Source organism: Helobdella robusta, assembly GCF_000326865.2.
Source record: "Helobdella robusta unplaced genomic scaffold HELROscaffold_18, whole genome shotgun sequence".
Classification (NCBI taxonomy): Eukaryota; Metazoa; Annelida; class Clitellata; order Rhynchobdellida; family Glossiphoniidae; genus Helobdella; species Helobdella robusta.
Window position 1 is genome coordinate 2,924,447 of NW_008703981.1, and position 17,183 is coordinate 2,941,629.

At 38.6% G+C, this 17,183-nt stretch overlaps 2 protein-coding genes across 2 annotated transcripts in view; one reads left to right on the plus strand and one right to left on the minus strand.

The window, feature by feature from the left end:
- Nucleotides 1–11,921, plus strand: part of HELRODRAFT_191159 (hypothetical protein) — a gene marked incomplete at its 5' end in the record, with an annotated part of 13,025 nt that extends 1,104 nt beyond the window's left edge. The window contains 37 exons of the mRNA XM_009016504.1: nt 86–302; nt 398–618; nt 767–889; nt 1,009–1,200; nt 1,319–1,450; nt 1,583–1,711; nt 2,198–2,320; nt 2,463–2,663; nt 2,860–3,034; nt 3,140–3,306; nt 3,445–3,606; nt 3,729–3,830; nt 3,976–4,062; nt 4,301–4,420; nt 4,585–4,776; nt 5,015–5,104; nt 5,380–5,439; nt 5,829–5,859; nt 5,998–6,113; nt 6,235–6,357; nt 6,596–6,685; nt 6,989–7,099; nt 7,399–7,514; nt 8,002–8,111; nt 8,240–8,346; nt 8,438–8,515; nt 8,772–8,891; nt 9,214–9,318; nt 9,426–9,658; nt 9,820–9,985; nt 10,113–10,239; nt 10,354–10,420; nt 10,584–10,803; nt 10,977–11,189; nt 11,319–11,387; nt 11,520–11,580; nt 11,689–11,921. Of these exons, the coding sequence (XP_009014752.1) occupies nt 86–302; nt 398–618; nt 767–889; nt 1,009–1,200; nt 1,319–1,450; nt 1,583–1,711; nt 2,198–2,320; nt 2,463–2,663; nt 2,860–3,034; nt 3,140–3,306; nt 3,445–3,606; nt 3,729–3,830; nt 3,976–4,062; nt 4,301–4,420; nt 4,585–4,776; nt 5,015–5,104; nt 5,380–5,439; nt 5,829–5,859; nt 5,998–6,113; nt 6,235–6,357; nt 6,596–6,685; nt 6,989–7,099; nt 7,399–7,514; nt 8,002–8,111; nt 8,240–8,346; nt 8,438–8,515; nt 8,772–8,891; nt 9,214–9,318; nt 9,426–9,658; nt 9,820–9,985; nt 10,113–10,239; nt 10,354–10,420; nt 10,584–10,803; nt 10,977–11,189; nt 11,319–11,387; nt 11,520–11,580; nt 11,689–11,873 (4,941 nt within the window). The 3' untranslated portion in view covers nt 11,874–11,921. The remainder of the gene's footprint in view (nt 1–85; nt 303–397; nt 619–766; nt 890–1,008; nt 1,201–1,318; nt 1,451–1,582; nt 1,712–2,197; nt 2,321–2,462; nt 2,664–2,859; nt 3,035–3,139; nt 3,307–3,444; nt 3,607–3,728; nt 3,831–3,975; nt 4,063–4,300; nt 4,421–4,584; nt 4,777–5,014; nt 5,105–5,379; nt 5,440–5,828; nt 5,860–5,997; nt 6,114–6,234; nt 6,358–6,595; nt 6,686–6,988; nt 7,100–7,398; nt 7,515–8,001; nt 8,112–8,239; nt 8,347–8,437; nt 8,516–8,771; nt 8,892–9,213; nt 9,319–9,425; nt 9,659–9,819; nt 9,986–10,112; nt 10,240–10,353; nt 10,421–10,583; nt 10,804–10,976; nt 11,190–11,318; nt 11,388–11,519; nt 11,581–11,688) is intronic.
- A 3,794-nt stretch (nt 11,922–15,715) lies between these two features.
- Nucleotides 15,716–17,183, minus strand: part of HELRODRAFT_170711 (hypothetical protein) — a gene marked incomplete at both ends in the record, with an annotated part of 4,756 nt that continues 3,288 nt past the window's right edge. Inside the window, 3 exons of the mRNA XM_009016505.1 lie at nt 15,716–16,023; nt 16,115–16,191; nt 16,507–16,835. Coding sequence (XP_009014753.1) covers nt 15,716–16,023; nt 16,115–16,191; nt 16,507–16,835 — 714 coding nt within the window. The remainder of the gene's footprint in view (nt 16,024–16,114; nt 16,192–16,506; nt 16,836–17,183) is intronic.

A 17,183-nucleotide genomic window follows, 5' to 3' on the forward strand; every position in this document is an offset into this window, starting at 1 on the left:
CACACATACATACATACACACAAACACACACACACAAACACACATACAAACAAACACACAAACACACACGCATGAAAACTCCTAGGCCCTCGAAGACTACTACTACAGAGCCTACGACCTACTCACGAAACTTGATCAACTGAAAGAATCTCTCACCGGCGCCAACCTACCCGACGACCTCAATTCAACCAAGATGGCCATTGACGAACAAACCCTGGTCAAGAAAAAAATTATGAAAGCCCCTATCGAGGCAATGGAGAGTGAAGGTCAACGATTGGTCGAAAGAATGTGTGGGGGCGGAAGTAGGAGGGGCCGACATTCGAGTAATTGATTTGATTGGCATTTTAATATAGTTGTTATTCTCTCTTTTTATGTTTTTTATTCAAATCACGCGTAGGTGGTTCGGGAAGTTTGACTTCGTCGTCGTCGTCATCATCTGGAGTATCGTCAATGATGATGATGTCAAATTCCGACATACAGGCAGCTGTTCCAGCTACAAAGCAGCTAATAAACAATGTGAGAGCCTCTTGGCAGCAGCTGCATCATCTCTGGCACGGAAGGAAACTTAAGTTGGAGCAGTGCTTTCAACTGAGGCTCTTTGAATCCGATGTCGAGAAGGTTGTTGGTGTGTGTGTGTGTGTGTGTGTGTGTGTGTGTGTGTGTGTGTGTGTGTGTGTGTGTGTGTGTGTGTGTGTGTGTGTGTGTTAGTGTGAGTGGGTTGTTAGTAAAGTATCTTAAAATTTGGAAAAAACTTACCTCTCTCCAGATGTCAGAAAGAATATCGAACGATCGGCACGTCTTCCAGATGAGTTACACGGAAATAGGATCGAGTCACGCCGAATCAACTCGTCTTCAGGCCGAACACGAGCACTTCTCCACCAATGCTATGGTAGTTTTGATTTCACTCATGCTCATACTGACATCAAATTCATTTTAACACACATATTCATTTGTTTGCTGTCGGTTACATCAACTTAATTTGTCTCTCTCTCTCTCTCCCTGTCACAGAATCTCCACATAAATGTAGCGCACATTCTGTCGGTTGCGCAACGGCTCTGCGACTCTGGGCACTACGCCACGCACGTTATCCGTCAACAGGCGACGAGGCTCGATCGGGATTGGTCTAATTTTACGACGGCTCTAGCCGACAGAACAAAAGTTTTGTCCCTCTGTGTCATCTTTCATAAAAGGGCTGAAGATGTTGGTCGCTCGCTTGCTTGCTTGTGTCTTGTTTTGTAGTTGGTTTCTGCCGTTAATAATAGGATTAATTTGCGTTATTTCTTTTTCTAAACTTGCCCTCTCCCATCTTCTCTTTCAGTACCTATCCGAACTCCCGAAATGGGTGGGTATGTGTGACGATGTGAAGGTTCCGGATAATGTTCAGCAGCTGGAGGAGATGATCTCAACTCATCAGTCACTCATTGACAATGTACTCGCCTGCTACACTCAGGTTCGAGTCGACAGTAATCATCATTCGCTTGTCTGTTTGTTCATTCGTTCATTCATTCGTTCGTTCGTTCATTCATTCATTCATTCATTCATTCATTCATTCATTCATCCATTCATCCATTCCACTAACCAGGTATGTGCAGATGGTAAGCTGTTGTTGGACACCCTACAGACGCCCGTCTCCTCTGGCAGCAACAACTCCCTGGTTGCCAAGGCTGACTACACGGATGGCGCATCAAGGATTATGGAGATCATTCATGAGGTGTGTGTGAGAGAGAGAGAGAGAGGGAAAGAGAGAAAGAAAGAAAAAAAGAGAGAGAGAGAAATAGTGAGAGGGGAAGAGAGATAAAGAGTGAATGGTTTAATTTTTTCAAGTCGTTATTTTAAAAGAAATTGCATGAACGATGTATGGCTGCTAACATGCTGATCATTTACTAATTCAAACGAATTTTTCATTCATCCGTTTATCCATCAATCAGTCAACCAACTAATTAACCATTCAATCAATCAATCAACTGACCAATCAACCAGATTTTCGCCCACCACCGCATGTTTGAGCAACTATGGCACAAGATCAAGGTGAGACTTCATCAAAGGCTGGGTCTCAGATTGTTTCAACAAGATGTCAAACAGGTTGGCTGGCTGATTGGTTGGCTGGCTAGCTGGCTGGCTGGCTAGTTGATTGGTTGGCTGGTTGGTTGATTGGTTGGTCGATTGGATATAAACGAACAAATACTTACCTGCCTAGGTGTTGGATTGGATGGAGAATCACGGAATGGTCTTCCTGAACAAGAACCTCTCAGTTGGCAAGTCCCTGCAAACCGCTAAAGTCTTCCAGAAGAATTATGAACATTTTGAAGCAGTTGCCCAGGTTTTCTTACCATCTTATTCATCTTTTTCACCATCGGCATTCATTGTTTTAAATTGGTCACCACCCAAACTATAGCAACTGTAACACACAAATACACGCACGCACACACACAAATACAGACAGACAAACAAACAAACAACAGAACACGATAACGAACACTGAGAAGTTACTAGCAGCTGCGGACGAGTTGGCCCAGACCGGCGAATGTAACGCGCAAGAGATTTATGCAGAGGCCAGGCATCTTGAAGACAGGATGAGCGAGTTCCTCATGAGAATTGAGAGGCAGCATCGTCTGCTTGATCTGTCCGTGGGATTGTTTGTTCACGTTGGCGAGGTGGGAGAGGTTTTTTTTTCAGGGTGGGGAGGTGTGATTTTTTTTGGTATTTTTACTGTGATCATCATCGTCAGTTTCTATGTTTTATTTTGTATCCCTATCTTTTCTTTGCAGTCGCCATCACGAACACACACACACACGCACACACACACGTACACACACACACGTTCACACGAACACACACACACATTGACACACGTTACAGCTGACACAGTGGACAGAGGAATTGAAAAAGAACCTGACAAGTTTGGACGTCCCTGCCTCAGTGGAGAGCTGTGACGACGCCATCGTCCAGTTCACCCAGCAGAAGTGTGCCACCATCGACGCTTACACTAACACCGTCGCTCGAGGGCAGAACCTCCTGGAGCAGTTGAGGTGGTGTGAACGAGTGAATGAACGATTGGGATGAATAGCGAGGACAATGAAGATTTTAATAACGATGATTATTTCTCGACTCTCTCTATTCAGAAAATTTTACGTGGAAGTGAAAGAGTCAGGTGTTCCAGTGGATTCTTCGGACTGTTCAGGCATTGAGATGGTCCTCATGGAACTTGAGGGCGAGCGTGGCAAGCTTGACGAACTCTGGAGTAGCAGGAAGGTGAAGCTGGAACTTGCAGTTCAGCTGAGGCTCTTCGAACGAGAAGTCATGGAGGTTTGAGTTTTGTGTCATCAGACTCGTCGTTGTCAGTGTTGTTGTTGTTGTTGTTGTAGTCGTCACCGTCACAGTCATCATCTCATCATCAGCAACAAAAAACAACAACGTCAACGTCATGATCATCGTGATTGACAGCTCTCTCGACAGCTTGACATGTGGACGAAGGAGTCCAACAAGATAGAACTGGGCAGCGATGTTAGTCAGGCCGAGAAGAACTTGCAACTTCACAGTGAGAAGGTGCTGCTACTGAAGAATACAATCTATGAGATCTGTCAGATGGGCCAAGATTTGTTGCAGGTGTGTTTTGTTTTGTATGTTTTGTATGTATGCATGTATGTATATATAAATGAATGAATATATGCATTTGTTGTTTTTCTTTCTCTCTCATTCTCATCTTCATCATCATCTCACTTTTGTAGATATTCGACAGACATATTGGGAAGAATTATTCCCCAGTCGATCAGCTGTCAGATGCACCCAAACGCATACAAGCTCTGCTCGAGTTCATTAAAGAGCATGAGGTTCTCTCATGGTGATGATGGTGATGATGATGTTCTTTACAATGATGATGAGAACGACGACGACGATGATGATGTTGCTAATGACGATGTTGATGATGACGACTAAGATGATGATGGCAATGTTTTTTTTTTTTGAAAATTGAAGATGGAGCTGGAGTCGGCAGCAGAACAGAAGAGGATAAAGTTGCACCAATGCGTTCAATTGAGGCACCTGGAAAATGAAGCAAAACAGGTCAGTCATTGCGATCTATGGCTACTGAAATGATGATGATGACGACGACGATGATGAGAAGGATCATGATGATGACCACGATTGTATCAACGCCTAAACAAATTCAAACACACACGCACACAGACTTATACATAAATATACAGATACATAACGAATAGACAGAAACATGTGTATAAGCAAGGCACACACACACACACACAAACAAACAAACACACATAAATACACGCTCATACACTAGGTCGTCATGTGGATAAAAAACAGCGAATCTATAATATCGGCTGGACTTGTATGTCCGAGTTCATACCACGAAGCTGAGCAACTTAGGAGAGAACACGATCAATTTCACACCGCTATCGAGGTTTGTTTGCTCGTTTGGCTGTCTGTCTGTTTGAGTATGTATCAAAGTATCAATGTATGTTTGTTTGTTTGTGTGTGTATGAATGTATGTATGTATGTATGTATGTATGTGTGAGTGTTTTAGCGTTTTTACTTCCATTTCTTTCCTCCTTCCTCTCTCTACAGAAGACGCACCAGGTGGCGATCCAGGTGATGCAGAAGGTAGAGCAGATGACGCAGGCGAGCCACTACAACGCCGAGTTCGTGAGGTCCGTCGGCGACAATGTGGCCAGTAGATGGCAGCAGATGATGTTCCACGCAGAGGAGAGGATGAAGTTGGTCATGGCCTCTACCAACTGGTTCAAAACCGCCGAACAGGTTTGTCGGCTGTAGTGGTGGGGATGGGATGATTTGGTGGGATTGGGATTAAGCTGGGATAACCCTAACTCGGACCCTTTGTTTGATCGGGAATGATGATTGAACAGGTGATCCAATGATTGAATTGTACAGGTGATCCCATGATTGAATTGTACAGGTGACGGGATTGAATTCCTGCTAAAACTAAATGACTGCCCGCACAACTTTTGAGAATTAAAATAAAAACAAACAAACTTAGGTATGTTCGGTTCTTGAGAGTCTGGAGAAGGAATACAAGAGAGATGAGGATGGCTGCACCAATGAAAAAACGACATCTGTTGAGAATAAGGTCCGTAGTAGTTGGTTGATGTTTTCTTATCTGTTTTTATTCTTCAAAGAGTAATTGACTAGTACATCATTATTCGCTCGTTAACCTAGTAGCTTGCTTTTTGGTTCGGTACTAATTGTAAGTAGTAATAATTAGTAGTAGTATTGATGGTAGTTGCGTTGTTGCTATTTTATCGTTGTGATGTTATTTTAACGTTAAGATGCTATTTTAATGTTATAATGTTATTTTAATGTTATAATGTTATTTTAATGTTATAATGTTATTTTAAAACACAGGTCGCATACATCGAGCATCAAGTTAAGAAGCACCAAGAACAGAAGGAGGCATTTCTGAAAGTTTGTATGCAATTTTTAATGCAATACTGTACAACAAAATACTTTACAATGCAATACAATATCATACAATACAATACAATGCAATATCGTACAATACAATACAATACAATATCATACAATACAATACAATATAATACAATATCATACAATACCTTACAATGTAATACAATATCATACAATACAATACGATACGATATGATACAATACACGAGTATGCAAAATAATACAACGAGGATATACCACATGTATACATACAAACATACGTACACACGCATACATACGTACACACGCATACGTACACATACACAAAGGCTTGCACACTGGCTCGGAGGACAGCAGAAATTTTCCTGAAATACGTACACAGGTGTGTACATACACTCGGTATGCAGGTCACAAGGAATCCGGAGATACAAGTTCAAGGTTGGCGATTGGGGATTGCTTGTGTACAGTCATATATACAAACACAGGCTCTCTCTCACACACACACACAACACACACACACATAAAAAGATACATACAAAGATACATACTCATATACACACACACACATTTTTGCAGCGACATTGGAGCACTTGCACAGACAGGAAAATACAGTTTTAGAATTCTGGACTGAGAGAAAGAAGAAGCTTGATCAGTGCTATCAATATGTTAATTTTGAGTATAGCGCTAAGCAGGTAAGTGTATATAAATGTGTGTGTGTTTGTGTGTGTGTGTGTGTGTGTGGTCTGTGTGTGTGTGTGTGTGTAATTATGCACATACACACACACATACACATACTCACATACAAACAAACAGGTGATAGAATGGATAAATGACAAAGGCGAACTATACCTCACAACACACACACACGCCGGGCGAACGACTGAAGAAAAGGAGACCCTAATAAAAGAGCACAACGAGTTCAAGGCCAACGCCAAGGTCAGGGGTCATACTACATGAATGAATGAATTAATGAATGAACGAATAAATGAATGAACCAGTGATTATACCATCGATTGGATTAACGAATAAATGTATGAGTGTGTTTACAAATAAATGAAAGAATGGCTTTACGAATGAATAAATATACGAACGAACGAATGAATGAATTGAAGAACGAATTAACGAACGAATGAATGAATGAATAAATGATTGAATGATCAAAACGAACGAACAGGAAATTCGAGAAAGAGTACGTCAGCTGATCCAACTGGCCGATAGTTTGATGGAGAAGGGTCATGTTCATGCCAACAACATCAAGTCATGGGTCGGACTCACTGATAAGAGGTCAGTCGATTGATTGGTTGGTTTATTGATTGGTTGGTTTATTGATTGGTTGATCTATTGATTGGTTGATTAGTTGACGATTGATCGACCGATCGATTGATTGATTTTTTGATTGAAAAAGGTACAAAGAGTTTTTTTTGAAAAGTGAAAAGTTAATATCTAAACTGGAAGGTCTGCTTGGCTACACGCAACAAGAAGTTAATGAGGTATTCATTTTTATCATTCATTCGTTCATTCATTCATTCATTCATCCATTCATTCATCCATTCATTCATTCATTCAGACGGAGAAAGACAACAAAGTAGCCATGGATGCTAGTTTGGATAATGGATTGCAGCAGGTTAACAAGTCCATACATGGAGAAAAGAGAAAGTCACAGAAGAAGAAGGAGTATGTTTTGTTTTTGGCTGATTGATTGATTGATTGATTTATTGATTGATTGGGTCGACTGATTGATTGATTTTGTTAGTTTGTTGATTGATCGATTGATTTGGTTGATTGATTTGGTTGATTGGCTGATTTTCCGTGTATAGGTACATCATGGCCGAGTTGTTGCAAACTGAGAGAACGTACGTTAAAGATCTTGAGACGTGTATTGAGGTTTGTTGGTTAACAATTCATTCATTTATTCATTCATTCGTTCGTTCGTTCGTTCATTCACTCACTCATCCATCCATCCATCGGATTGAACAGTATTACTTCAAAGAAATGATCCGACCTGCCAACCAATCAGTCATCCCAACTGGAATAGTTGACAAGCAAGATATCATATTCGGCAACATCCATGAGATATACGACTTCCACAAAAAGTTCGTCGCCCATATTACTGCTGCTACTACTACTGCTACTATAACTACTGCTGCTACTACTACTGCTACTACAACTACTGCTGCTACTACTACTGTTTCTACTACTACTACTTTTTACTGTTGCTACTACTGCTTGCTCTTACTACCGTTACCACTACTGCCGCTGCTAGCTGCTGCCACTACTGCTGCTACTAATACTAATTCAAGTTGTTTTCTTCCAGTATCTTCTTAAAAGAGCTGGAGAAGTATGAAACACTCCCCGAAGATGTCGGCCATTGCTTTGTTACATGGGTTAGTTTTTTTTTTCTCTGATTAATTGGTTGGCTGTTTGGTTCATTAGTTGATTGATTGATTAGTTGATTGATTGATTAGTTTATTGATTAGATGTTTAATTGACTCGTTTGTCAATTGGCCAATCGATCAATCAATCAATTATTCATTCATTCATTCATTCATTCAACCATAATAACCACTTCTAGGTCGATAGATTTTCGGCCTATGTGAGGTACTGCAAGAACAAGCCGGATTCGAACCAGATACTGGTGCAACACGGTGGAACCTTCTTCGATGACATACAGCGGAAACATAATATTCCTGGTCGGTTTGTTTGCATGCAGTGTGTGTTTGTGTGCGTCGTGTGTGTGTGCATGTGTGTGATTGTGTGTGTGTGTGTGTGGTGTGTCTGTGTGCGTGTATCTATGTGGGATGCTTATTATGTGGCCCAGGTCCCATATCGTCGTACCTGATAAAGCCAGTTCAGAGGATAACAAAGTACCAACTCCTCCTTAAAGACCTGCTGTCCTGCTGTGATGAAGGTCAAGGAGAGATCAAGGTCATTTATTATCATTATTGTTGTTGTTTATGTTGTTGTTTATGTTATCGTTGTTGTTTATTGTTATTGTTGTTGTTATTATTGTTTTCAGGATGGTCTGGAGGTGATGTTGAGTGTTCCTAAGAAGGCAAACGATGCAATGCATCTATCAATGCTTGACGGATATGATGTTAGTTTGGTTTAAGTTCATTAGTCGTTCATTTGTTCGTTTATTCATTCATTCATTCATGCATTCAGGCATTCATTCATTTATTATTCATTCATATTACAATGAACCATTCAATCAGTAATTCGTCTGACCAATCGTAAAAGAATCCGCGAATCCGCGATTTTATCTTTCAATCATTCATTCACGCATTAATCCATTCATTCAGACGTCCATTCATTTATTCATTCATCCAGACATTCATTCATTTATTCACCAGGGGAGCTTAGAAGCATTAGGAGAAGTTTTACTCCAGGATACATTTGTGGTGTGGGACCCGAAGTTACTAATTAAGAAAGGTAGAGAGAGGAGATTGTTCCTGTTTGATATGTGTCTGCTGGTCTGCAAAGAAGTTAAGGATAATACCAACAAGTGTAAATACGTCTACAAGTTCAAGTTGATGGTTGGTTGGTTGGTTGGTTGGTTGGTTGGTTGTTTGGTTGGTTGGTTGGTTGGTTGGTTGGTTGGTTGGTTGGTTGGTTGGTTGGTTGGTTGGTTGGTTGGTTGGTTGGTTGGTTGGTTGGTTGGTTGGTTGGTTGGTTGGTTGGTTGGTTGGTTGGTTGGTTGGCTAGCTTATTGCTTGATTGGTCAATTAATATGATTGTGTGGTCTGAAAATAAATGAATGAATGAATGAATCACCGACCTGACGTGTGTTCCTAGATGAATGAGATTGGAGTGACAGAGCACATAGAAGGTGATGCTTGCAAGATGGCACTCTGGGCTGGCACTGTGGCTCCTACCTCTGACTACAAAGTCATAATGAGGGTTAGTTCATCTTCTTCTTTCTGTTCATCTCTTCTTTCATTCATTATTTTCTCCATCCATTCTTCCTTTCATCAATCAATCAATCAATTAATGAAACACTAACGCAGGCAGCTAACTTGGAGATGAAACAACTGTGGGTGAAGAGGTTGAGGGAACTAATCCAGGAACGTCTCCTCTACATCCCACCGTCTCTCAACGACTCACTCCCCAAAGTACCCCCCCTGCGGATGGTTCCGCAGCCCCCTAAGCTGCCGAGCAACTTCCAGCAGCAACAGCAAATGCAGTTACATCAGCAGCAGCAACAGCAAGCTATGCAGGCTGCTAGCAACAGAGGGAGTAGGTGAGTTGCGAGATGTTTATATGTAAACACACACACACAGAGAGAGAGAGAGAGAGAGAGAGAGAGAGAGAGAGAGAGAAGCAAACAAACTTACAATCACAAATCACAAGAGAGAGAGAGAGACAAGCAAACTTACAATCACAAATCACACACATTTTCAGAAACCTGGATGACGATACATCCCTTGAGGAACTCTCCCTCGAGCATGGCTCTACCTCTCTACCTCAGGCTGGCTCCACCACGTCTGTCAATCTCAGTATCGCTACCACGGACAGTAGTGGGAGTAGTAACAACAGTGGATCCAGGCTCTCACTGGCTCAAACTAAGGTTGGTTGGTTGGTTGGTTAGTTGTTGATTGAATCATTCATTCATTCATTCATTCATTCATTCATTCATTCATTCATTCATTCGTTCGTTCATTCGTTCAATCGTTCAATCGTTCATTCATTGAAAGAGCTCGACAGAGATCTCTGCCTTAACAGAAGACCCCACTTCGGCCGCTTGTAGTGATACATTGAATGCAGTTGGGGAGGAGGAAGATCTGTCAATCATCCAGCAGTCAGCTAATCAGGATGTCGATGGTTAGGGTGGCTTGGTTGACTTGGTTCGATTGTTTTTTGTTCGTTATGGTTGGCTGATTGATTGGTTTGTTGATTGGTTGGTTGGTTGATCGTTTATTTTTCTTTCTTCTCTAGATTTCCTGACGGAGAATGCAGAGTGTCTCGAGTCAAATACACCTAAATCTAAGACAACTAATTTTAGGTATAATGAACCATTTGTAAGAAAACCATTTAATTATTTTCCTCACTATTTTCCCATCACTATCTCTCATAATTAATTATAATATTTTACCGGCAAACAGATCTTTCTCTCATTTTCTTTCTTTTAAATTTTATTTTACTCGCTCTCTCGTCTTTTTAAACAGAAAATGGCTCACAAATCCAGTTCGTCGTTTGAGTCAGGGCAAACTTGATAAAGGTCAAGTGGTTGGAGGGGTCACTAATAACAACAGCGATGTCAAAGTTCAAGGGCATTCGCTGATTACCCCTGGGCCATCGACGGCGTCTTCTAAGCTGTCAGCAGCGTCTACAGCAGCTACTTCATCGTCGTCCAATAGTTTGTTCTATGCAAATCTGCCGCCCCTGGTCAGTCAATGCATTCATTCATTCCCCGATTCAATTTTTATTCACTCTCACAAACGTACAGCAAAGGCATACAAAAGCGTACACACACAAACAGACGTACAAACACACACACACACAAACAGACATACACAGACATATACAAACAACAAACAAATGGTCGATGGACGTTTCAGATGAACCAGGAACTACAAGCTTCTCAAACAGCAGCCACAGCAGCTACTGCTTCTACCGCCATGATATTTTCACATCAGCAGCAGATGCGCGCCTCATCGTCGTCATCCTCACTTCCGCCGGTCCCGGGAGATGTACCGAATATACCGGGGGTCGAGATACCGCCGCCCATGCTTCAAATACGCTCCATCCCTAACCAAGTCAATCCCAACAATGTGCGTTTCGTTACTATTCATTCATTCAATCATTCATTCGTTCATCCATTCATTCATTCATTCATTCATCCATCCATTCATTTATCCACTTGTTTATCTCTCAACCAATCCATCCATCAATCAATGAAGGCTCCCTCTCACTCGTCTGATATTGTTCAAGAGCTAGAGCACTTGGTTCAGTTGAGGATTACAAATGAGGTCACTGTTCGATGATGGTGATGATAGTGAGGATGATGCCGCTGGAGTGATGATGACGACTACGACGATGATGATGGTGATGACGATGATGATGATGATAACGACAACAATTCTTTATTATTCATACCACAGGCCAATGGCATTCAACAACACACAACTGCTGCTGTCACTGCTAGCCAACAACACTACAAAGGTTATTGTTATTACCTATGTTATTACTATTGTTATTATCACAATTATTATTATTGTTATTATTATTATTATTATTATTATTGTTTTTGTTGTTCATTTATTTATTTAGGTGATGTTGAATCGTTGCAAGCTCCAGTAAAAAGATCTGCCCCTCTACCAACGACTACACCCAACAACAACAACAACAACAATAATAATTATAACAACAACAATAATAACTACAATAATAATAATAATAATAATAATAGTAATAAGCCATCATCGTCGTCGTCATCTACACTGCCATCATCCTAGACGGTAGGCTACTCTCGTTACAACTGTCATCAAAACATTAAAGACTTTGTATTGAATTTTTAACGTTATTATTATTATTATTATATTATGTTTATTATTATTATTATGTTGATTATTGTTATGTTTTCAATTGAATGTCTTTTATATATATATATATATATATATATATATATATATATATATATATATATATATATATATATATATATATATATATATGTTGGTAATAGACCATAATTTTTACAATATTCTACAAATTCTACCGAATGTTTGGCGTTAATATGTTTGTAGTTCGTTTTTTCGATTTTTCTCACTTAAGTTTTTTGGTGAACGTTTAGTTTATTAAAATTCAAAATAAACTTATTTTTCGAATTCATGCTGCAAATAAGGCCATATTTCGATTCCGAATGAATCGTCATCAGTGCTCCTTGCTGTATATATAGGGAAATATTGACTTTGTCAAGATGAACTTTGACGTTGTAAAAATTAACTTTGGTGTTGTAAAATTGAACTTTGATGCGAATTAGGTGTCAGGTTTCTTTATTGGCTGGTCATCTTCTTTGGTCTCCTTTTCTTCATCGATAGCATCATATTCTTCTTTGTCACTATTTACGATGCTAGTTTTTATTACTTCTTTGTTTTCGTTGTTGGTTAAGCGCCGGGTTGGAAGTGAGGTTGTCATTTTTTGTTGTATATTTATTTTTGGTTTATTGATGTCAATTAGGACTGCTTCTGCAATTTTAAGATGCGTGTAGTTGCTGTTCTGGTATATTACTTTGGTGTTGCTGTCGAGTATACATTTTGGGCTAACACGGCTAATTGTGATTGAGTGTGTTGAGTCCAAATGAGATTTGATAGCACCACTCTAGCCTTCTAGTCAGTGAGGTAGTAGTAATCCCGATATATGAGTAATGTTGACGTGCACAGCCGTCAAAGGGGCAATTAAATTGATATATTACGTGATTACGCTCTGAGTTAAAGTTATTTTGAATTTTAATAAACTAAACGTTCACCAAAAAACTTTAGTGAGAAAAATCGAAAAAACGAACTACAAACATATTAACACCAAACATTCGGTAGAATTTATAGAATATTGTAAAAATATATATATATATATGTGTGTGTGTGTTTATGTATATACTTATTTGCGATATGTATATATACATATACATCGATCTGTATACACACACACACAACACACACACATATTATATATATATTATAATTTGTATGTATTATGGTTTTAATCATGATTTATAATAACGAGAATGTGAAAAAAGTGAATTATATTAATTATAATAATATTAAATGGTTTTATTATTTTAATTCTTATAAACATTTTCAATCTTAATCATGTTTTATAATGTTTACATTTGTTTGTTTATGTTTGTGCATCTGTATGTGTATGTATGTCTGTATGTATGTATGTATGTATGTATGTATGTATGTATGTATGTATGTATGTATGTATGTATGTATGTATGTATGTATGTATGTATGTATGTATGTATGTATGTATGTATGTATGTATGTATGTATGTATGTATGCATGTATGTATGTATGTATGTATATAAGCATTTTTATTTGGCTAATGTATATGCATTTTATTTTCCAGCTATTCGTCTTTGGCTCTATGACTTTTACTATATATGCTATTAAAAAAAAGTTTCCATGTGTATATATATATGCATGTAAATGTATGTATGCATGTATTTGTGTTTGTTTGTATGTATGTATGTATGCAGGTTTGTGTGTATGTATGTATGTATGTGTGTATGTATAACACATTTATGTGTATGTAAATTTTTTAGTTTTTCATATACCTATGTAACAATTTAATTCTCATGTGATTTTCTACTATATGTATATATATATATATATATATATATTATATTTTATTAAACTGCGTTATTATTATTATTATTATTATTATTATTATTATTATTATTATGAAACACCTATCGTCGCTGCTCAAACTGAATCAATGAAGAAATTGTTGTTATTGTTTCTGTCGCTACTACTTAGCTTCTTCTCGACTTTTTTTATTTATTTTGTTGATTTGAAATTAAGGTCGGCTAAATTTAACTTGAGTTAGGATGATGACGATGATGATGGTGATGACGATGATGACGACGACGACGATGATGAGAATGACGTTGATGATGATCTTTTCCTGTTAAATCGTCATCATCAATAATAATGACGTCATTCCTATCGTACGCGTCACCAACACAGATCTTTTTTTTTAATACGTGTTTGTATTTTAACAAGTTGATGAGTTCGCGCGCGCGCGCGTGTGTGTGTGTGTTTATGTACGTATTTATGTATGTATGTTTATAAAGAAATGTTCATTTTTCATTTTAAACCAAGTGTAAACTAGTCTAGAATATTGCTTGTATGTACTCACATGTCTGTATGTCTTCGAAATATATACATGTTTGTTTGTATGATGTGTACGTATGTTTGCATGTACATATGCATGTGTTTGTTTGTTTATTTGTTTGTTTCTTTGTTTGATTGTTTGTATGTATGTATATGTATATTTGTAGGTGTGTCTATGTGCGTTTGCCCGTATTTTTGTTTGTATCTATGTATGTCTGTTTGCTGAAAACAAGTTTTACATTTCTTTTCATTTTATTATAATTAAAAAATAACTTATTTCATATAATACATATGATATAACAATTGTATTGTGTATATATATATATATATATATATATAAAGTTGTAAGCAAAAATATATTTTGCAACAAAGATACAAAACATTGATGGATCGGGTCTTTGTTTTCATCCCAATTTCATTATCGTTAATAATTCGTCATTATTATTGTTGTTGTAGTTGTTGTTGTGGTTGTTGTTTTTGTTGTTTTTGTTATGCCTTTTCTACCGACCATCGCTGCTGACGTACGTATAAATCGCTAGCGTTATTTCCGCCTTTCGCGACAACCGTTAATCAGGCGACGTCACGAATTGTGTCATCAACAACAACAACAACAACAATAATAATAATAACAATAGTAAATATAAACACAAGAATCAACGTGATGTAATTAAAATAAGTTCAAACATGATTAATTAATGTGACTACTCTAAGTAACTAAAATTCCTATTTGCGAAATATACATTATTTTAATTATACTATAATCAATGTTTGCGTGTGTGTGTACGTGCGTGTGTGTGTACGTGCGTGTGTGTGTACGTGCGTGTGTGTGTGTGCGTGCGTGTGTTTGTGTCACTAAGTTATAGATACAATAGCCTAACATAAGCTGACAGTTATGATGTTTTTGATGACAAAATGTCACCATTTAATCGCCATCAGATGACAGTTAAAGTAAATTGTCTCTTGGGTCGGCGTCCGCTTACGTCACAATTACGTCATTGTTATAGTTTCAATCGTCATCGTCGTCTTCATCATCATTGTTATCACAGTTTTCGATATTAATATATCACACCACGTATCAACACAAGACACACGTGCAAGCATACATATGTTTGTCATTGATGCTATCTGCAGCTAGAGTAGTAACTACAACAAGTAGTAACTACGGCAAGTAGTAACTGCAGTAGCAGTAACAGCAGCAACGGCATCACATTTTGTCCCTTTTTAGATTTATTAAATCGCCTCCTACATATTTTATAGCCATTAAACGCTCTGCATTTATCGGCATCGTCATCCATTAGCTAATTTTTATCACTCGGTTTTTTAGTGTTTTTGCAGTTGTTATACTCGTCACTTCTTACTATTTGCTTCATCCTTACGACTTCTACTACCACAACTACAACGATAAAAGCCACCACGACCACCACAACTGCAACTAAAACACATACCATGACTGCAATAACTACAGCAACAACAAGCGCTTTTTGCTTGCGCATTCATTTCCTCTACTGTCTCTGACACGTTTTTTGCTTTTATTATTGCAGCCACTCAAACAACAACCACCACTACCGCAAGAAAGACTACGACAACCGCTACCACAATGGCGACAAAAGCCGCATCTTTTACCACAGCCGCAACAAGAGGACAGAGCCAATTCTTTGAACGTGGTCTTAAACTTCTTACTCATTGTGCAGTAGATGAAAAAGTTGAGCGGATATGAGAACATGATGCAGAGATTACTGGCCATGGTCAGTTTATTCAGTGTCGTGTCTTCGATCAGGCGGATTTGCAAGTTTTGCATTAGCAAGAAGGTAACCATTAGGCATAATTGCGGTAGTTCTACCAAGAGAACCATGCCTACCACCACGATCAGCATTCTCGTGGTGTTGTCGATCTCTGAGAGGCGTTTGTGGTCGGCCGTTTGTGGCGCTGTGGCTGCTGTGGTCGGTGCCGATTGTGGTAGTGGTGTCTTTGAAAATGTTTTTGACGTTGCGGTTGGTTCTGATGATGTATTAGCAGCGTTTGTATTATTTGCCACAGCAATATTGGCATTAGCATTAGCAACAACAACAGAAGCAGCAGCAGCAGCAGTAGTGGAAGCAGCAGTATCAGCTGTAGTAGTAATAATTGCAAGAGAAGTAGTAGTAGTTGTAGTAGTATTTATTGTTTCGGAGGCGTGTATTGTTTTAACTTGAAATACTTCATCTTTTTCCACATCAATTACTTCAGCGTGTGACGTTTCTTTAACTGAACTTGTTGTTGTTGTTGGTGTTGTTGTTGGTGTTGTTGTTGCTGCTGTTGTTGTTGTTGCTGCTGATGTTGTTCCCGTTCTTATCGAAAACATTGATGTTGTTGTTGGAGTTTGTAAAGATGGAGATTTTGTAATAGTTGTAAGCCTTGTTGTCAATGATGATGCTGACGCTGATGTTGCTAACTTTGTTATTGTCGCTGTTGTTGATGTTGTTGCTAGTTCTTGTGTTGTTGTTGCCAGTTTTGTTGCTAATTTTGTTGTACAGTTCGCTAGTTTTGTTGCCACTGTTGTTGAAGTTGCTGGCAGTGTTCTTATTGATGAGAAATGTTCTCTGTTCATCGTAGAGAGCGAACTTGACTTTGTCAATAATTCTTTCGTTAAAATTTCTGAAACAGTTTTCGCTATTGTTAGTGACGCTGTTGTAGTAGTAGACGAGGCTTCAGCCAAAGTAGTAGTAGTAGTAGTAGTAGTAGTAGTAGTAGTAGTAGTAATAGCAGTAATAGTAGTAGTAGCAGTAATAGTAGTAGTAGTAGCAGGGGTAATAGCAGCAGCCGCAGTAGTTTTTGTTGTGTTTGTCGTGGAAAGTGTTGAGTTACTCAGCGGAACGCATTTTTCATTTGTAAACGACAGGTTTAACGTATTACATGGGTTCCCTAGGCTTCTGTTGTTGTTGTTGTTG